Source organism: Labeo rohita, chromosome 17, assembly GCF_022985175.1.
Source record: "Labeo rohita strain BAU-BD-2019 chromosome 17, IGBB_LRoh.1.0, whole genome shotgun sequence".
NCBI lineage: Eukaryota > Metazoa > Chordata > Actinopteri > Cypriniformes > Cyprinidae > Labeo > Labeo rohita.
The window spans coordinates 24,041,029-24,058,346 of record NC_066885.1 but is presented as its reverse complement, the minus strand read 5'-3'; the positions used below and the strand labels follow the sequence as shown (position 1 = coordinate 24,058,346).

The window sequence follows — 17,318 nt, the reverse complement described above, 5'->3', positions numbered from 1 at the left end:
ATCCTGTGTATGTAATAGACTTTCTGTGGACTCTCATGTCTGTGTCAAAATCAGATCTTAAAATATCAGTTAATTTGACCTTTTAGGATGTGACAAGATTAGTTCACTTTTAAAATGGGTTTAAAAATGTTTTTGTTCATGACACCAATGTGCAAAGACATGCAGCTAAAACAAAACAAAATAAAAGTTCAGAGACATGCAGCTAAAATAAATAAATAAATAAATAAAATAAAAGTGCAGAAACATGCAAATAAAATATAAAAATAAAAAAATAATAATTTGACCTTTTAGGATATCACAACCTGAACCAAAGTGCAGAGACATGCAGCTAAAATAAAATATAATAAAATAAAACATAATGTCATAATTCTGTATATATAATATAATTTATGTGGACTCTCATGTCTGTGTCAAAATCAAATCTTAAAATATCAAATAATTTGATCTTTTATGACATGACAAGGTTATTTAACATTTAAAATGGGTTTAAAATGGGTTTAAAAACCTAAAATCCATGTTATGACGCTAAAGTGCAAAGACATGCATCTAAAATAATAAAATTAAATAAAATAAAAGTGCAAAGACTAAAATAAGACTAAAATGACTGTGTCAAAATCAAATCTTAAAATATCATATATTTTGACCTTTCATGACATGACAAGGTTAGTTAACGTTTAAAATGGGTTTAAAAACCTGAAATCCATATTATGGCGTCAAAATGCAGAGACATGCAGCTAAAATAAAATAAAATAAAACAAAATATAAAATAAAATAAAATAAAATAAAATAAAGAGACTAAATATAAAATAAAATAAAGAGACTAAATATAAAATAAAATAAAGAGACTAAATCTAAAATAAAATAAAATAAAATAAAAACATAATGACTGGTTCAAAATCAAGAGGCTTGCAGCTTAAATTAAATTAAATTTAAATTAAATTAGTAAAAAAGTGACAACTATACGAGACATGCAGCTAAAATAAAATAAAATACAACATAATGTCATAATACTGTATATATAATATAATATAATATAATATAATATATTATATTTCTGTGGACTCTCATACCTGTGTCAAAGTCATCAAATAATTTGACATTTTATGACATGACAAGGTTAGTTAACTTTTAAAATGGGTGTAAAATGGCTTTAAAAACCTGAAATCCATGTTATGACACCAAAGTGCAGGTAAATTAAAATAAAATGAAATAAAAGTGCAGACACATGCAGATATAAAACAAAATAAAAGAAAATAAACAACATAATATCATAATACTGTATATATAATAGAATTTCTGTAGACTCTCATGTCTGTATCAAAATCAGATCCTAAAATATCAGATAATTTGACCTTTTAGGACATGACAAGGTTAGTTCACTTTTAAAATGTCACTAAATATATAATTTATCCTTAAATTATATTTAAAGCCTTTTTAGAAAACAGCAATCAAGATGTGTCCTCTCGTGTATTCAGAATATTGTGAATATAAATTACATGACATTTTAAACTTATTTACATAAATGCAACAACAAAATTAAATCGGAAGACGGTGACATTAGACAGTGTATAACTGACCCTGACATATTTTGATTGGATTATTCAACAGGGGAATAGGTCCTTCAAAAGCATTAATACATTAAAACATTTAGAAACCTCTGCAGTCTAGACGCAGCACGAGAAACATGATGAGCCACAGTTTAAAGATGACCATTAAAAATTTGCATCTGGTTTCAGGTGGCTGCATCTTGAAAAACCAGACCAGTCAGACTCTGGAATACTGCGCCGAGCTCCTAGGCCTGGACGAGGACGACCTAAGAGTCAGCCTTACCACCAGGGTCATGCTCACCACTGCAGGGGGCGCCAAAGGCACAGTCATCAAGTGAGTGACCCCACATGTTTACCTTAAGATCTACTCAGCCACTGACCCTCAGCGACCTCATTTGTTTTATTTCTCTGTCCAAATGATGATAAAAAAGTCTGGTATTTCCCCCACTCTCCTCACATCTCAATCATCCCCTCAGTGCGAAACGTCTTCTAGTATTACATTTCATCATTTCACCCCGTTCGCATTCGCATAACTGTTAAATGAATCCTCCGCTCGCCCGCTCGCAGACGAGAGGAGTGCTGAAAATAGCTAATCGCAGCTTTTCCATTAGAGATATGGTCAGTGTAATCAAATGTGGCATAGACTAAATTGGCTGAGGGGCCGTAATAGTCTAGTTGCCATCCAAAGTCTGCATTTAAACGGACGTATTTCTTTTTATTGATTACGTACGAGAGAAGGCCTTTCGCAAAAAGGCTTGAGGTATCAAGCAGTTTTTTCCACACACCGCTGCTTAAAGATAAGACTCGGGTTTGCAATTTTGTGAAACAAAAGCCCGGTTCTTCTCAGCTTTCGCCATGCAAAACCCACAGTCCAATTACTGGACGCGCCGGTTGTCGAAGGAGAGAGGAATTGGAAAAACTCGATTGCCTCGATTGAATCGTGAGCTCGGTTCTTCGCCGCCCAGGTGGGGTTTTATATTCTGCGCCGTCTGAATGATAGGCCAACGCTCGGTGGATTAATATTTAACCGAGCACAGATGCTGGACTGGGAGTGTTTGCACTGCATGAATAATGGATGTTTGTCTGAGGGAGTGGCCTGGGGTCTTTTAGGTATGATGAGAATCAAAGTCGCAAGAGGTTTCGCTGCCCTCCTCATTTGACTGCGAACAGATGCACGACCACGTACACATGCAATATGCGCTTTATGGAAAATTATGGAGACTGTATTCAAACAAGGCTAGGCTGACCCTTGCAATTCACACCGCTAGACACCGGCGAGGGCAGCAGCTTGCGCCTGACAGAGCTTCATTTCACAGGCGTATTGTGATTCCTAAAAATCTGTTAAACGCAACAAAGCAGGTGACATTGAGAAGGAAGAGAGCGCCGCAGCCTCTCGACACTCACGCTACGGAGGGAATACACTAATAGCATAAAAGCGAGTTAATGAAAAGCAATCTCGCAGACTCAAGATCGTAGAGATTATTGTGAGCCAGGTCCAGCTTTTATTAACTGCGCAGGCAATAAGAGTCACACAGCAGGTATTCCCACAGTGGGATGGCGCCGGGTTTTATCATCCAGTTCTGGAGTTTCAGCTCGCCGGTAGCTGTACGCCTCCCGAGGATAGCGGGGGAGCCGTTGTGTCTTGTGATTATGAGCTGCTTTGCTTTAACAGGCGTGTGTTATGGAGATTTATTGTGTTTTCGTGTAATATCGCCGGGCTGCTGCATTTCAAGCCCTTTGAGCTTCACCGGGATTTCAAGTGCTGTTTGTTTTGCGTATATACATTTATCAAAGTTACCACTGCAAAATAAGTATGAATGGAACCTTTTCCCTGTACTGTTTTCAGTTTAATTATGTAATTAATCTGAAGGACGACTATTAAGTAGTTTTTTATGCACATTATGAACAAAAGAGAAGAAAAAGAGGAGGTTGAAATGAAAGTTTTTGCATTAAAAGTCATCTAGGCCTTAGTTATTTGCATATTACACTACCAGTCAAAAGTTTTTGAACAGTAAGATTTTTTTTTAAGACTCTTCTACTCACCAAACCTGCATTTATTTGATCTAAAGTACAGCAAAAACTGTACAATTTTAAAATATTTTTACTATTTAAAATAACTGCTTTCTATTTGAATATATTTTAAAAATTTGTTACTGATTTCAAAGCCGGATTTTTAGCATCATTACTCCTGTCACATGATCTTTGAGAAATCATTCTAATATTTTGATTTATATAATTTATTATTATTATGTTGAAAACAGCTGAGTAGAATGTTTTTCAGGTTTATTTCATGATTAGAAAGTTCAGGAGAACAGCATTTATCTGAAAAATAAATCATTTGTAAGATTATAAATGACTTTATCGTCACTTGTGATCAATTTAAAGCATCCTTGCTAGATAAAAGTGTTAATTTCTATGAATGGTATAGTGTATAATGCTACAAAATCTTTTTATTTCAGATAAATGTTGATCTTTGGATCTTTCTGTTAATCACAGAATCCTGAAAAAAATGTACTCAACTGTTTTTGATAATAATAATAATAATAATAATAATAATAATAATAATAAATGTTTCTTGAACAGCAAATCAGAATATTAGAATGATTTCTGAAAGATCATGTGACTGGAGTAATGATGCTAAAAATTCAGCTTTGAAATCACAGGAATAAATTTCATTTTAAAATAATATTCGAGTAGAAAACCATTATGTTAAATAATAACGGTTTTAAATGAATGCAAGCTTGATGAGCAGAAGAGACTTCTTTAAAAAACATTAAAAATGATACTGTTCAAAAACTTTTGACTGGTAGAGTATAATCATACTTTCCTGCAAAGTTTTAGAAATCTTGGTTTTTAGGGAACTCATGTATTTGTCATTTTTGAAAACAAACTTGCTTTCAGCACTCAGCAAAGCAGAAAACTGTCCCAAAATTACATTAGTCCCCATAAATACGAGTCCCCCTTCAAAAAAAAAAAAAAAAAAAATTATCACCAATCACCGATATATCATCACCAAGCATTTTCATAGTGCTTAAATTTTAGACTATAACAGACCAGAATTATATCCGTTTGTCCTCTGTATAACTGTAGAAACACGCTATTGTCAGGTCACATGAAGTCAGAGGAGATATTTCAGCTGCCTTGAGCATTTGCAATCATAATGGAACTGAGAGGGAAATAAATTAAATTTTGACTCAAATTATTTCTTGCTGCCGTTCTGCTTTCCCCCCTCAAGTGTTTTTTGCACATTTTGCTTAGAGTGGTAAAACAGCAACTGTCTTCGGAGTGCAAAGTTGGACGGAGTGTAACAGAATGGACATGTATTGATGAGGCGGCATTAGCAGAAGCCCTGGCCCAGATTTTGACTCCTCCTGTCCCACTTTGCTCCTCTCCAGGGTGCCTCTGAAGGTGGAACAGGCCAACAATGCCCGCGATGCCCTCGCCAAAGCCATTTACAGCCGTCTCTTTGATCATGTGGTCAAACGGGTCAACCAGTGCTTCCCCTTTGATACGTCCTCCAACTTCATCGGCGTGCTGGACATCGCTGGCTTTGGTGAGCCCGAGTGATAGCTACAGTGGATGGGTCATGTTGGCTTGACACTGATTGTCCTCATTTAAGTGTTTTCAGTGGCTCTTACGTTTTCAAACATGTCCACCAGATGCATATGAGAAATGAGTCAACCTTGTTTAATTTTCTAATATTCACATTTTTATGATTACCAATTATATTATAAGCTTAACAATTTTTTTTTATATAAATATGAATTTTATAATTTCTTGGTATTTCTTGGTATATTTGAATTTACTTATTTCATTATACATAAAAAGTAGTGCTGTCAAACGATTAATCACAAAAACGTTTTTGTTTATATTCTATATGTGTGTACTCTGTGCATTTATTATGTATATATACATATACACACAAACAGTATATACTTTGAAAACATTTACATGTATATATTTACATATTTATTCATATAATTGATATTATATATAAATATTTTTAATATATAAACATAACATACTTTTCTTAAATATATACATGCATGTGTGTATTTATAAATATACATAATAAATATACACAGCACACACAAATTATGTCAAGAAAAATGTATTTTGGATGCGATTAATTTAAAATACATATTTCATAGCAATAAGGCAATAATAGTTAGTTCAAATAAAGTATGAGCAAGTATTCATATGGTTCTATTGAACAAAATACATAATGAATTAAAAACAGTAGAGCTACTGTACATTATGCATTAAAACAAATGCCTGTTCATTGTTTTTACACTTTACTGTGCGATCTAATTGTTGTTTAATATTTTAAAACAACATTTAATTCAAATGTCCACTTAATCTTTAATATATGGCCATTTTTTGTGACAGAAATACTAAAGCCACTGTAATTTATTGAATCTGTGGACATCAAAACATAAACTCAGAGTGAGGGATTCACTGCGATGAACAGTTAGCATATTAAGAAAGATATTAATGTATTCTCTTGTGTTTGCATAGGTTTATAAATGATTTACCCTAAAAGCCTGATGAAATGGTGCACGTTGCATTCCCAGATGAACTTTGTAATAAACCCAAGACAACAACAATATGCAGAGATTGAGTCTGAGACGCTATATGCATGTAAATGATAACAGTTTGTGTCGAGCAGCATTTATTGTGAAAAAAGCGCATGTACATAACCTACACACATGTAAATAATTAAAGCGCAAGTATTAATCCTGCATCGCATATATTTATTTAATTGAGTCGTAGTGTTTGTGAATTTACAATAGCATTATTTTTTGTTATGATTTTTAAATGAGTTTAATTTTGTGAAACGGTCTAATAATGCGCTTAATGGATTTTCGTCTTTGAAATGCACCACTTCCGGTATTTTGCCTTCTACTCGAAACAGGCAAATTGCAGTTGAGAATTTTAAAATCAAGCACTCGAATTGAATCGTGACAGCCCTACTAAATATAATAATAATAATATAAAAAAAGAAAAAAATGCAAACAAAAAGATAAAGAAATACACTTGCAATTAAAATCCATAAGATAAGCATGCAATACAGTAGATGTCTATGGGGTAAGCACATTTCCATTAGTGCATAGTGTCATTTTTTTGGGTCTTTTTCCACCTCTTTCTTCCCGTGAGACCGGGCGCGGCCATTTGTAAATTTTATGGGTGTGGCTTCCAGTCTTATCTGCATCCAGCTATTTTTAGCTGTACTAAACATCTCCTTTTGCTGCTTGATATTGCACATTGGTGTGTATTACCATATTATTTCCATGTGTTATCTTAATTATGAGCACACTGGCTTGTAGTGCAAACAGTTTTACCGTTTACTGCACGTTGTTATTCTTCTCGTTATTTCCCTATAGCGGCTAATGTACCAGAAGTCTCACCCATAGGCTTACTTCTGCGTTAAAGACGGAGGTGGATAAACCGAAATGATTTACCATGGTAATTGACAGACAGAAGCTGTCTGTCGATAGAGGTTAACTTGTTTGTAACCCAGAATTTTCCATTAATGTTAAACTTTAAAATAACACATTGAATGACTCATTGAGTATATAGAAGATGAAATGATTCACTAGCTATTAGCTTGTCTTATGCGGAAATAGGTTGAGAATATGCAGTGGGATTAGCGATAAATGGCTCTCTCTAACAGTGTCTCTGTAAGAGTGTAACTGTTAAATGCATTTAGAAATATACCTAGGACATGAATCATAAAATGTTTTTTTTATATTCCTGTTCAGAGTATTTTGAGCACAACAGCTTCGAGCAGTTCTGCATCAACTATTGTAACGAAAAGCTGCAGCAGTTTTTTAATGAACGCATACTGAAAGAGGTGAGTCATCAGTGTTATTGGGATTTTTAGTATCGATCAGTGACTCACAACTATGCCCTTCTTTAAAACTGACGCATGAAGCCATTTCATCTGTATTCTCCTTTTATTTCAAGCACACAACTGTTCCGATTTAACGATTTCTGTTTAACTTCTTTTGAGACGCTCTTGTTCCACCAGATTAAGTTAAGCGTTTTCCCACTTTCAGCAAAAATGATGCAGTCTTATCTTGTGTCTGTTTTTTTCTTTTCCTTCCTTCCCCAGGAGCAAGAGCTGTATCAGAGAGAAGGCCTAGGAGTGAACGAAGTTCATTATGTTGATAATCAGGACTGCATAGGTCAGTGTCCCTTTGGCTGTGAATAACAATGACCTTCCTCCATTCCATTCATTACAGGATGCACTATGGCCCATAGACGCCAGCTTAAATGTAATGAAGTCCTGCACACATGGAAATACTCTCAAAACCCAGTGCAAATGTAATTTAGTCTCAAATTATGATCTTTAAGGTCAAAAAACTGTTTCCAGATGACAACATAGTTATTTGTATACATCGCCATGTCCGTTACTCTCTGGACAAAACATGCCGGAGATGAATATTCCAGCAGAAATCCATGCTGGGTGTCTGAGATAACAGAGAAATGAATCCTGTGAGGAAACTCTCTCACTCTTGAAGTCTCTAGAGAGGGTTTAGGAGATAAGACGAAGAGCTCGCACTGTTTTAGTTTATTGATGCTGGCTGAGCAGTGCGGTCTGACCCAAATCACCCTGTCAGAAACAGAAAGTCAGTTCAGTCTCAGGACACACAGTTAAATCTTCACCCGGTTCACTGAATGCAAATACCATCACCGGACCGAAGTGTGCTGTCTGGAGGTATCAGAACCAATGCCTTTTATCTTTTATTTTAACTTCTAACGGCTTATTCAAGATCTGCCTAGTATGCATTGCAAAAGAAACCACTTCTTTTTTTTCCCCAATGGCTTATGTGAGTTTGCACAGTATGCAGGTGGGCTTAACATAACATCTCGCCTCTGATGCGGCGCAGAAAGTAGGCACACAACACCTGCATCGCAGATGTCACTTCTTTTCCGAAGGGAAAGCCTCGCTTTCCTTTCGCCAGCTCTGCTTTTCCTAATTCTCCCGATAGTGATGCAACACATGTCCTTGTGACTTCCAAATGGACGCGTAGGTCCTTTCCCTGCATGTCTCCTCATCAATCACCTCACATTTATACACGGGTATCTGCTCATGCAAATACATGACTGTGCTCGCGTCCGCGCCTCTCTCACCTGCGCGCGTCTCGGATGAATTATGCATATGACGGATGCCTTCGCACTGATTATCAAAAAGGTCCATGTGTGCCTTCAGACTTTGCATTCGCCCATTAAACTAGCTGAGTTCTACTTCACTTTGGATAATACCTTCTGCGTGGGGGATTGAATATATTAATTTACTATTCAGCTTGAATGAAAAGTTTCTGTCGTCAGTCCCTAACTTCTCTCTGCTTTGCAGATCTGGTCGAGGCAAAGCTGGTGGGTATCTTGGATATTCTGGATGAGGAGAACCGTCTTCCCCAGCCCAGTGATCAGCACTTTGCAGAGGCGGTTCACAGCAAGCACAAAGACCACTTCCGTCTCACTGTAAGATATGGTTTGGTTCTTTCCAGCAGCCACTACAGTATAGCAAAGAAAAGCTTGGGGGATAGTTTCATACAGCTCCTTAGTAGTTAATAGTTTTTCATTAGTTCTGGTCCACAGATCAATTTTGCACTTCAATGTCATCATATCTTAAGGGATTGTTAAAGGGGTTGTGACATGAAAAACTAAATTTCCCTTGATCTTCTGACATAGAAGAGGTCTTTGTATGTTTAATACATCTTGTAAGTTTTATAACTTTAAATGTCCTCATCATCAACAAAAAAACATTTATGTAACAACCTTCATAAAGCGTCTTGTTTGGATCGTCGTTTGCATAAAGACATAGACAAACAGTCATCATCTCACAGGAAAAAAAAAGTTGTTTCAACTTAAAGTAAGTGTTCGTGCTGCCTTAAAATGTTAAGTTTAGACAACATGAAAAGTTAAGTTATACTACATGAAAATGTGGATATTTGAGTTGAGTAAACTTCAAATTCTAAGGCAGCATGAACACTTTTTTTAAGTTGTTTTTCTTACAGTGTACTGCCGTTTGGTCGCTTAACGGCTGACACTTGATTACAATGAATGCAAGTGTCTTGTTGCGTCAAAAGCAAATAGAAATTACAATAACTGCCATTACAATAACTATAAAGATGCACGTTTGCTTTCTGACACTACTGTGAAGCTTACACTGCGATGTACCTGAGGAAAAACAGATTTGACCACCTAATTTTCACCAGTAAGAAAAAAAGTTTTTTTAAAGCTTGTTGTTTTGCAGAATGTCACAGTTATATATGATATAACAATAAGGCCTGAAGTTAGGAGGAACATTTTAAAGGGGTCATCGGATGCAAACTTCACTTTTACATGTTTGAACATTAATGTGTGTTGGCAGTGTATGTACAAATCTACCCTATAATGATAAAAGTCCATGCAATGGTTTTTAGTTAATCTGTAAAAATAATATCCCCTTTTTCAAATCAAGCCATTCTCAGATAGATGTTTGTTGTTGTGGCGTCACACCGACAGAGGCGGCTCCCACAATAGTTGACTGACATGAGCGTCTTACCTCAGATCAGCTGTAACAGTCCGACCTCCATTGTTTCGATGCTGGATCAGGGATGTAAATTAGACAAGAATATCTCAGATTGAGCGATTGAGGTGTTGTGTTGCTGGATGTAATAATGAATATAGTGGTCATCATTTACTCCAGACATCTGAGCTGCTGAAGATGCAGTGGATTACATTTGTTTGTGAAGGGAATGCGCCTCCCGAGCTACATAAATGCGTCTATGTTCGCGCAAATCATTTGTGATCCAGCTTCACCTACAGCAGAAGTGGCTATATGTTTCGTGGCTAAACGCGCTAAATGTGGCTAAAGTAAACAATCTCTCAGAGCAGCGGAGAGAAGAGAGGGCCGGGGAAAGTAGAGCTCATTTGCATTTAAAGGAACAATCCCTCAGAATGGGATGATTTTTGCTGAGCTAATTTTGACAAGGTAAAAAGGGTGTTGTTTTACATAAACATTGACAATTTTTAACCAAAGTATATTATAGACTTTTCATTAAGACCCTAAGGAATCATATCAAATTGTGGAATATGGGCATCCGATGACTCTTTTAAGGAAAACATAATTATATTTTCATAATGATTTTTTTCTTCTCAAACCTTGTCTGTGGTGTAAAAACACCCCTGGCCAAATGCCCCCAGAGGGCATCACTTTCCACTTTGATAATTACTATAGTTACCATGTTCTGAACATAACATCCTTTCTTTTTCCCTCAGATGTAATCTATCTAGATGGTTGAATAAAAATATTTAGACTTTATATTAAAAATTACCTCAACTTAGCACCAGCAAGCTTGTTAGCTAGACAGTTGGCATCAGCTAACAATATTTATTATTTTCAGTATGGTTATGAATAAACATTGATCCAAACAATATAAAAATTTATACTATTGATAAACAATATAAAAACAGACGTCACAAAAGCTAAATGCATAGCATTTTAATAAAACTGCTAACGTTACAGCAGCAGGGAAGATGAACGTCCATGAGTTATATTTAATCTGTTATTTTAATGTTTCATTTTTTGACCTAAAACATAGAGACACTGATGTTGATGTGTCTGCATTCAAGCATTTCAGTGGACTTAAACAGAACTGAAAGTTTTGACCTAAATATGATTTTCAGTTACAATAATTAATCCTAAAATTGGACATTAGTAACTTACTTTTCACAGCATCAGTCACGTGCACTCACAGGATCTTCCGGTTCTTACTTGTGAATTCAGTTCACTGGAGACTCGGTCAAAATGGATTATTTGAATCAGTGAGTTGTCGACTCGAGAACAACTGCAATTGAATCATTCCAATTCGTGAATGAATTGTTTGGTGCGATTTGCAAACCGATTTACCAGGTTCATTGAATAGAATCAGTTTGTTCATGAATCAGACACCGCTTAGACAGAGGGTCAGAATTAGGGTTAAAATCATTTTTCCACATTTATTTATTTATTTATTTTATTTATTTATTTTTTATTTATTATGGTTTTTGAGGAAAGCATTTCAGGATTTTTCTCAGTATAATGGACTTCACTGGTGCCCTGATTTTGAACTTCCAAAATGTAGTTTTTAATGCAGCTTCAAAGGGCTCTAAATGATCCCAGCCGAGGAAGAAGGGTCTTATCTAGCGAAACGATCAGTAATTTAAAAAAAATAAAATAAAATTGTGTATACTTTTTAAACACAAAAGCACGTATAGCACAGGCTCTGGGATGCACGTCCACGATTCTACGAATTAGTAATGGGTCGTTCTTGAACTATTCTTTCATTATGAACGAATCTTTAATGTGAAGAACGAATCATCTCGGGCAGTGATTCGTTCAGTCGCACATGCACAACATCCTATTGGGTTCTGTACTGGAATTAGTTCACCTGTTTTGAGGTTTTTCGAGTCGTTTGTTCATCTTATGGGGCTGTCACTTGATGAACAAATGACTCAAACACGAAAACTTGTCAGATAAGTAGTGAGGTGATTCTCCTTTCTCCTTTAAAATAATAATAAAAAAAATCCATGTCATGACCCCTTTAAAGAGTTTTACTCTTGACTTCAGATGTCTCTGAATCTCATCTCAGCACATTTATTAATGCTCATTCATTTTTAACATCAATATTTGAAATCTATTCTGTCTGAAAAATTTTGAGTGTAAATGTAATTAATTTAGATTTATATTGTTAATATATATATTGTGTTTTGATTTGAAGTGAAAAGTTAGATCTCTGGAGTACAAGTTTTTTTTTTTTTTTTTTTAATCATTTTTTGATGTACATCCTCATTATTCATCATGACCTATAGGCTAATTGAAAATATGGGTCTGAATTCATACAGTGTAATTCATATATATCTTTTTGTCTGGTATTCATTTGACTTGTCATTGTTTAATTATTTAACTCAAAATTCATACATTTGCTTGGAATGTTTGATCTAGTATCCACTTTACTGACACTTCAAAAAGAAAGAAATCATAAAAATGATATGTATTTAACATATTATGCAAAAATCAGATGACAGTTGTGATAAGTTTACTTAGGGGAGCCTTTTTGTCCTAGATAGGGAATCATCTTACCCCTGTAAAGGGGAAAAATGGCCCCTTTTCATGTTTTTCAATTTTGCATTATAAGAATTAAATTAGCAATTATTTCCATTAATTTCCCTTAATAATATATTGGATAAAGCATCATCCTGTATGCTAATGCATTTTTAAACATGTCACAGTTCAACAATAAATTCATACAATTCTTATGGGAGGCATCTTCCCTCATTGCTTAAAACAACAAACACATCTTAGTGCTATAATTATGCATTAATAATGCATTAAACTAACTATAAACAACAAATATGCATATACTTTTTGGCATTATATTAGGCCATTGAAACTTGGGAGGAATTAATGTGCTTATGTTTAATGAAAATACGACGTTGCAATGCATAATTACCTTATATTTTCTTTATATCAAATGTTATTTGTTACAGTATTTCTTTTGATTTATGAGGTTAAATGTGACTTGGCCATTTCTTGACAGTTGCTTGTGTGACTCACTCTGACATTCCATCAATGTCAAGACCCAAATATGAAGGAAGTCATAAAACAGCTGCAAAGATGGATTTTGCTGAAAGTTTAATTCTGTGTGGGCTGGTTTTTCAGGTGCCCAGGAAGTCAAAGCTTACAATCCACCGGAATTTGAGAGACGATGAAGGATTCATCATAAGACATTTTGCTGGCGCCGTGTGCTATGAGACTGTAAGGTCCCAATTCACTCAGTTCATTCCGAATCCTTTTATGTATGGAAACAATCTTATTGTTTTATTTTTGTAACGTGACAATGTTTAACATAAGTTAATTAATTTCTGCCACACTGTAAAAACAACTGGGGTCTTGGGGGAATCCCTTTGGTAAAGTTGTTGGTTTTTTTTGTGAGATTGACTTTGTGTTTATTTCTATACCCTGTGGGTTTTGTGTGTGTGTGTGTGTATGGTGTATGTGTGCGAGCAGACCCAGTTTGTGGAGAAGAATAATGACGCCCTCCACATGTCTTTGGAGAGCCTGGTGTGCGAGTCGAAGGACAAGTTTGTCCGGGATCTCTTTGAGAACAACTCCAATTCCAAGGACTCAAAGCAGAAGGCTGGCAAACTCAGCTTTATCAGTGTGGGAAACAAATTCAAGGTGAATCTGTCCTTTAGCTTTACATTTCTATTCTCCTGATAGCCAAGGAAACACATTTTGTCAAAGGCGTTAACAGGCCAGAAGATATGACAAAAAAAACTGTAAGCTCTCAAGACTAAAAGCTTTTCTCAGATTAGGAGTTCCTCAAGGCTCTGTCTTTGGACCTCTGTAGATTTTGTTTTGTGAGGCTATATGTTCATTAAGATGTTTTCTTTTTGTTCCTCCTTGTAGTTGTAGGTTTTAAAAGCTTCTGTGAGAGACGTTTTACCTCTTACCTGGTGATCTAATTCCTTTCCTTTTAACCTTTGCCCTTTCTCCATCCTCCTCTCTTAGACCTTCTCCTGTTTCTTCAGCCTTTCCCTGTGAAAAGTTCTGGGCCTGAAATAAATATGTAAAGAGAAACAAGGAAAAAAGTGAAAAAACTGAAGCTTTTGTAGGGTAAGCCTGGCTGAAATATTCAGTGCTGGCACCACAGGGTAACCTGCAACCTCATAAACAAATGCAGATCTCCGTTTTCTCCCACCCTTTTCCTTCAGTCTCTTTCACCCACTTGGTCCATTGCCATGTCTTTGTGCGAATGTGGCTGCCACATTTTTAGTCTCTGTTCTGTAGTTGTTCGTCATGAAATCATACACAAGGAATTTATACTTTAAGAGAGCTTTCATCACCAAGTCATTTATGTCACCATTATATATTGAATTTATAGAAAAATCACTGGCATAATGCATGTCTGTTACTTCCTGTACGTGTCAAAATGTGTGATACCATTTGCATGGCAGCACAACTGTGTGTGTCAACTGATTTTTTTAATGAAAGCATATTCTTAATTAAAATTTAAAGGACTCACTCTCACGTTTCATTTTTGATTAACTTTCATAGACCCAACTGAACCTTCTACTGGAAAAGCTACGCAGTACGGTGAGTAATGTGTTATTTATTCATTTTAAAAACATTATTAGTGAGTGTGTCTAATGCATGCTGCAAACCAGGCGGCACAGCAAATGATGCAACGTGACAGTTGCTGATTTATGGCACTAGTAAATGGCACATTAAAATGAACAAAATGGCTTGTTTGCTTTGCATGTCAGGGAGATGGTATCTTAACGTCTAAGTAGGCCATTCTTGGTCTGAATATGCTGTATGGAGCCTTTTTGCAGACTGTGATGATGCAAAAAAGTAAAATTTTTTGAATATATATATATATATATATATATATACTGCCCTCCAAAAGTTTGGAAACGCACTAGAAAAGTGGGCTTTTGGACAATATTGGCATAAAAAAAAAACTTAATATAATAAAATATCCACCATTAGCAGCTATTACAGGTCTGCATAATCTGGGCCTAAATTCATTGTATTCTGAACTTAAGTGACAATTGGGAGTAACCAGGCATCACAGCTGGCAAATGCGCATGTCTGACTTTGACATGTATATATTGCCGTTATGTAATCAAAATGAAAATTATTCTTGCTGGTCTTCAATGATGATGTAAAGTTACTTTATTGTATTTGCACCAAAAATGATAAGGATTTATGCTGATATCATCCAAAACCACACTTTGCCAGGGGTGTTTCCAAACTTTTGGAGAGCAGTGTATATTTTTTGTAAATGATTTAATGCATTTTTCTATCACCTTAAATTATCAAGCTGGCATTTAATACCAAACCAAAAAACTAGTCAATGCTGCTGCAATTAATATAACTATCAGTCAAAAGTTTTAGAACAGTAAGATTTTTAATGTTTGTTTTAAAGAAGTCTTTTTTGCTCACCAAGCCTGCATTTCTTTGATCCAAAGTAAAGCAAAAAACTGTAAAATTGGGAAATATTTTTGCTATTTAAAAAAAACAGTTTTCTATTTTATATTTTAAAATGTAATTTATTCCTGTGATCAAACCTACTCATTACTCCAGTCTTCAGTGTCACATGATCCTTCAGAAATCAATCTAATATGCTAAATTGTAATAATATTTGTCAAAATTACTGTTTTTACTGCATTTTTGATTTAATAAACGTAGTGTTGGTGCACATAAAAAACAAAATTAAATTCTAAATGAAATGATTACTATATTAAACTTCTGCATTATATATTTATATATGTGTCCAAAATTATAAACGCAACACTTTTATTGCCCCCATTTGTTATGAGTTGAACTCAAAGATCTAAGACTTTTTCTGTGTACACAAAAGGCCTATTTCTCTCAAATATTGTTCACAAATCTGTCTAAATCTGTGTTAGTGAGCACTTCTCCTTTGCCGAGATAATCCATGTGTGGTATATCAAGATGCTGTTTAAACAGCATGATTATTGCACAGGTGTGCCTTAGGCTGGCCACAATAAAAGGCCACTTTAAAATGTGCAGTTTTACTGTATTGAGGGGGTCTGGGGGGGTCTGAAAACCAGTCAGTATCTGGTGTGACCACCATTTGCCTCACGCAGTGCAACACATCTCCTTCGCATAGAGTTGATCAGGTTGTTGATTGTGGTCTGTGGAATGTTGGTCCACTCCTCTTCAATGGCTGTGTGAAGTTGCTGGATATTGGCAGGAACTGGAACACGCTGTCATATACGCCGATCCAGAGCATCCCAAACATGCTCAATGGGAGACATGTCCTGTGAGTATGCTTGCCATGCAAGAACTGGGATGTTTTCAGCTTCCAGGAATTGTGTACAGATCCTTGCTACATGGGGCTGTGCATTATCATGCTGCAACATGAGGTGATGGTCGTGGATGAATGGCACCGCAATGGGCCTCAGGATCTCGTCACGATATCTGTGTATTCAAAATGGCATCAATAAAATGCACCTGTGTTCTTTGTCCATAACATACACCTGCCCATATCATAACCCCGCCGCCACCATGGGCCACTCGATCCACAACGTTGACATCAGCAAACCGCTCACCCACACGACGCCATACATGCTGTCTGCCATCTGCCCTGTACAGTGAAAACCGGCGTTCATCCGTGAGGAGAACACCTCTCCAAAGTGCCAGATGCCATCGAATGTGAGTTAGTTATGATGATGAACTGGGCTGGTGTTGTTACACGTGGTCTGCGGTTATAAGGCCGGTTGAATGTACCGCCAAATTCTCTGAAACGCCCTTGGAGATGGCTTATGGTAGAGAAATGAACTTTCAATTCACGGGCAACAGCTCTGGTGGACATTCCTGCAGTCAGCATGCCAATTGCACGCTCCCTTAAAACATCTGTGGCATTGTGCTGTGTGATAAAACTGCACATTTTAGAGTGGCCTTTTATTGTGGTCAGCCTAAGGCACACCTGTGCAATAATCATGCTGTTTAATCAGCATCTTGATATACCACACATGGATTATCTCGGCAAAGGAGAAGTGCTCACTAACACAGATTTAGACAGATTTGTGAACAATATTTGAGAGAAATAGGCCTTTTGTGTACATAGAAAAAGTCTTAGATCTTTGGGTTCAGCTCATGAAAAATGGGGGCAAAAACTCTCTCAAATGGGGGCAAGTGTTGCGTTCATAATTTTTGTCAGTGTATGTACATATATGTGTGTATAGTATGTATATATATATATATAT

At 35.9% G+C, this 17,318-nt stretch overlaps 1 protein-coding gene across 4 annotated transcripts in view; it reads left to right on the top strand.

Moving 5' to 3' along the window:
• Positions 1 to 17,318, top strand: part of myo6b (myosin VIb) — an 83,583-nt gene that overhangs the window by 29,520 nt on the left and 36,745 nt on the right. For 3 of the 4 annotated variants that reach the window (XM_051133474.1, XM_051133472.1, XM_051133471.1), the window contains exons 12-19: positions 1,737 to 1,881; positions 4,943 to 5,100; positions 7,310 to 7,401; positions 7,663 to 7,735; positions 8,908 to 9,035; positions 13,240 to 13,335; positions 13,588 to 13,758; positions 14,638 to 14,676. In XM_051133474.1, the coding sequence (XP_050989431.1) occupies positions 1,737 to 1,881; positions 4,943 to 5,100; positions 7,310 to 7,401; positions 7,663 to 7,735; positions 8,908 to 9,035; positions 13,240 to 13,335; positions 13,588 to 13,758; positions 14,638 to 14,676 (902 nt within the window). Of the gene's footprint in view, positions 1 to 1,736; positions 1,882 to 4,942; positions 5,101 to 7,309; positions 7,402 to 7,662; positions 7,736 to 8,907; positions 9,036 to 13,239; positions 13,336 to 13,587; positions 13,759 to 14,091; positions 14,197 to 14,637; positions 14,678 to 17,318 lie in introns of those variants that run through there. The other variant, XR_007829546.1, reaches the window with a different exon arrangement.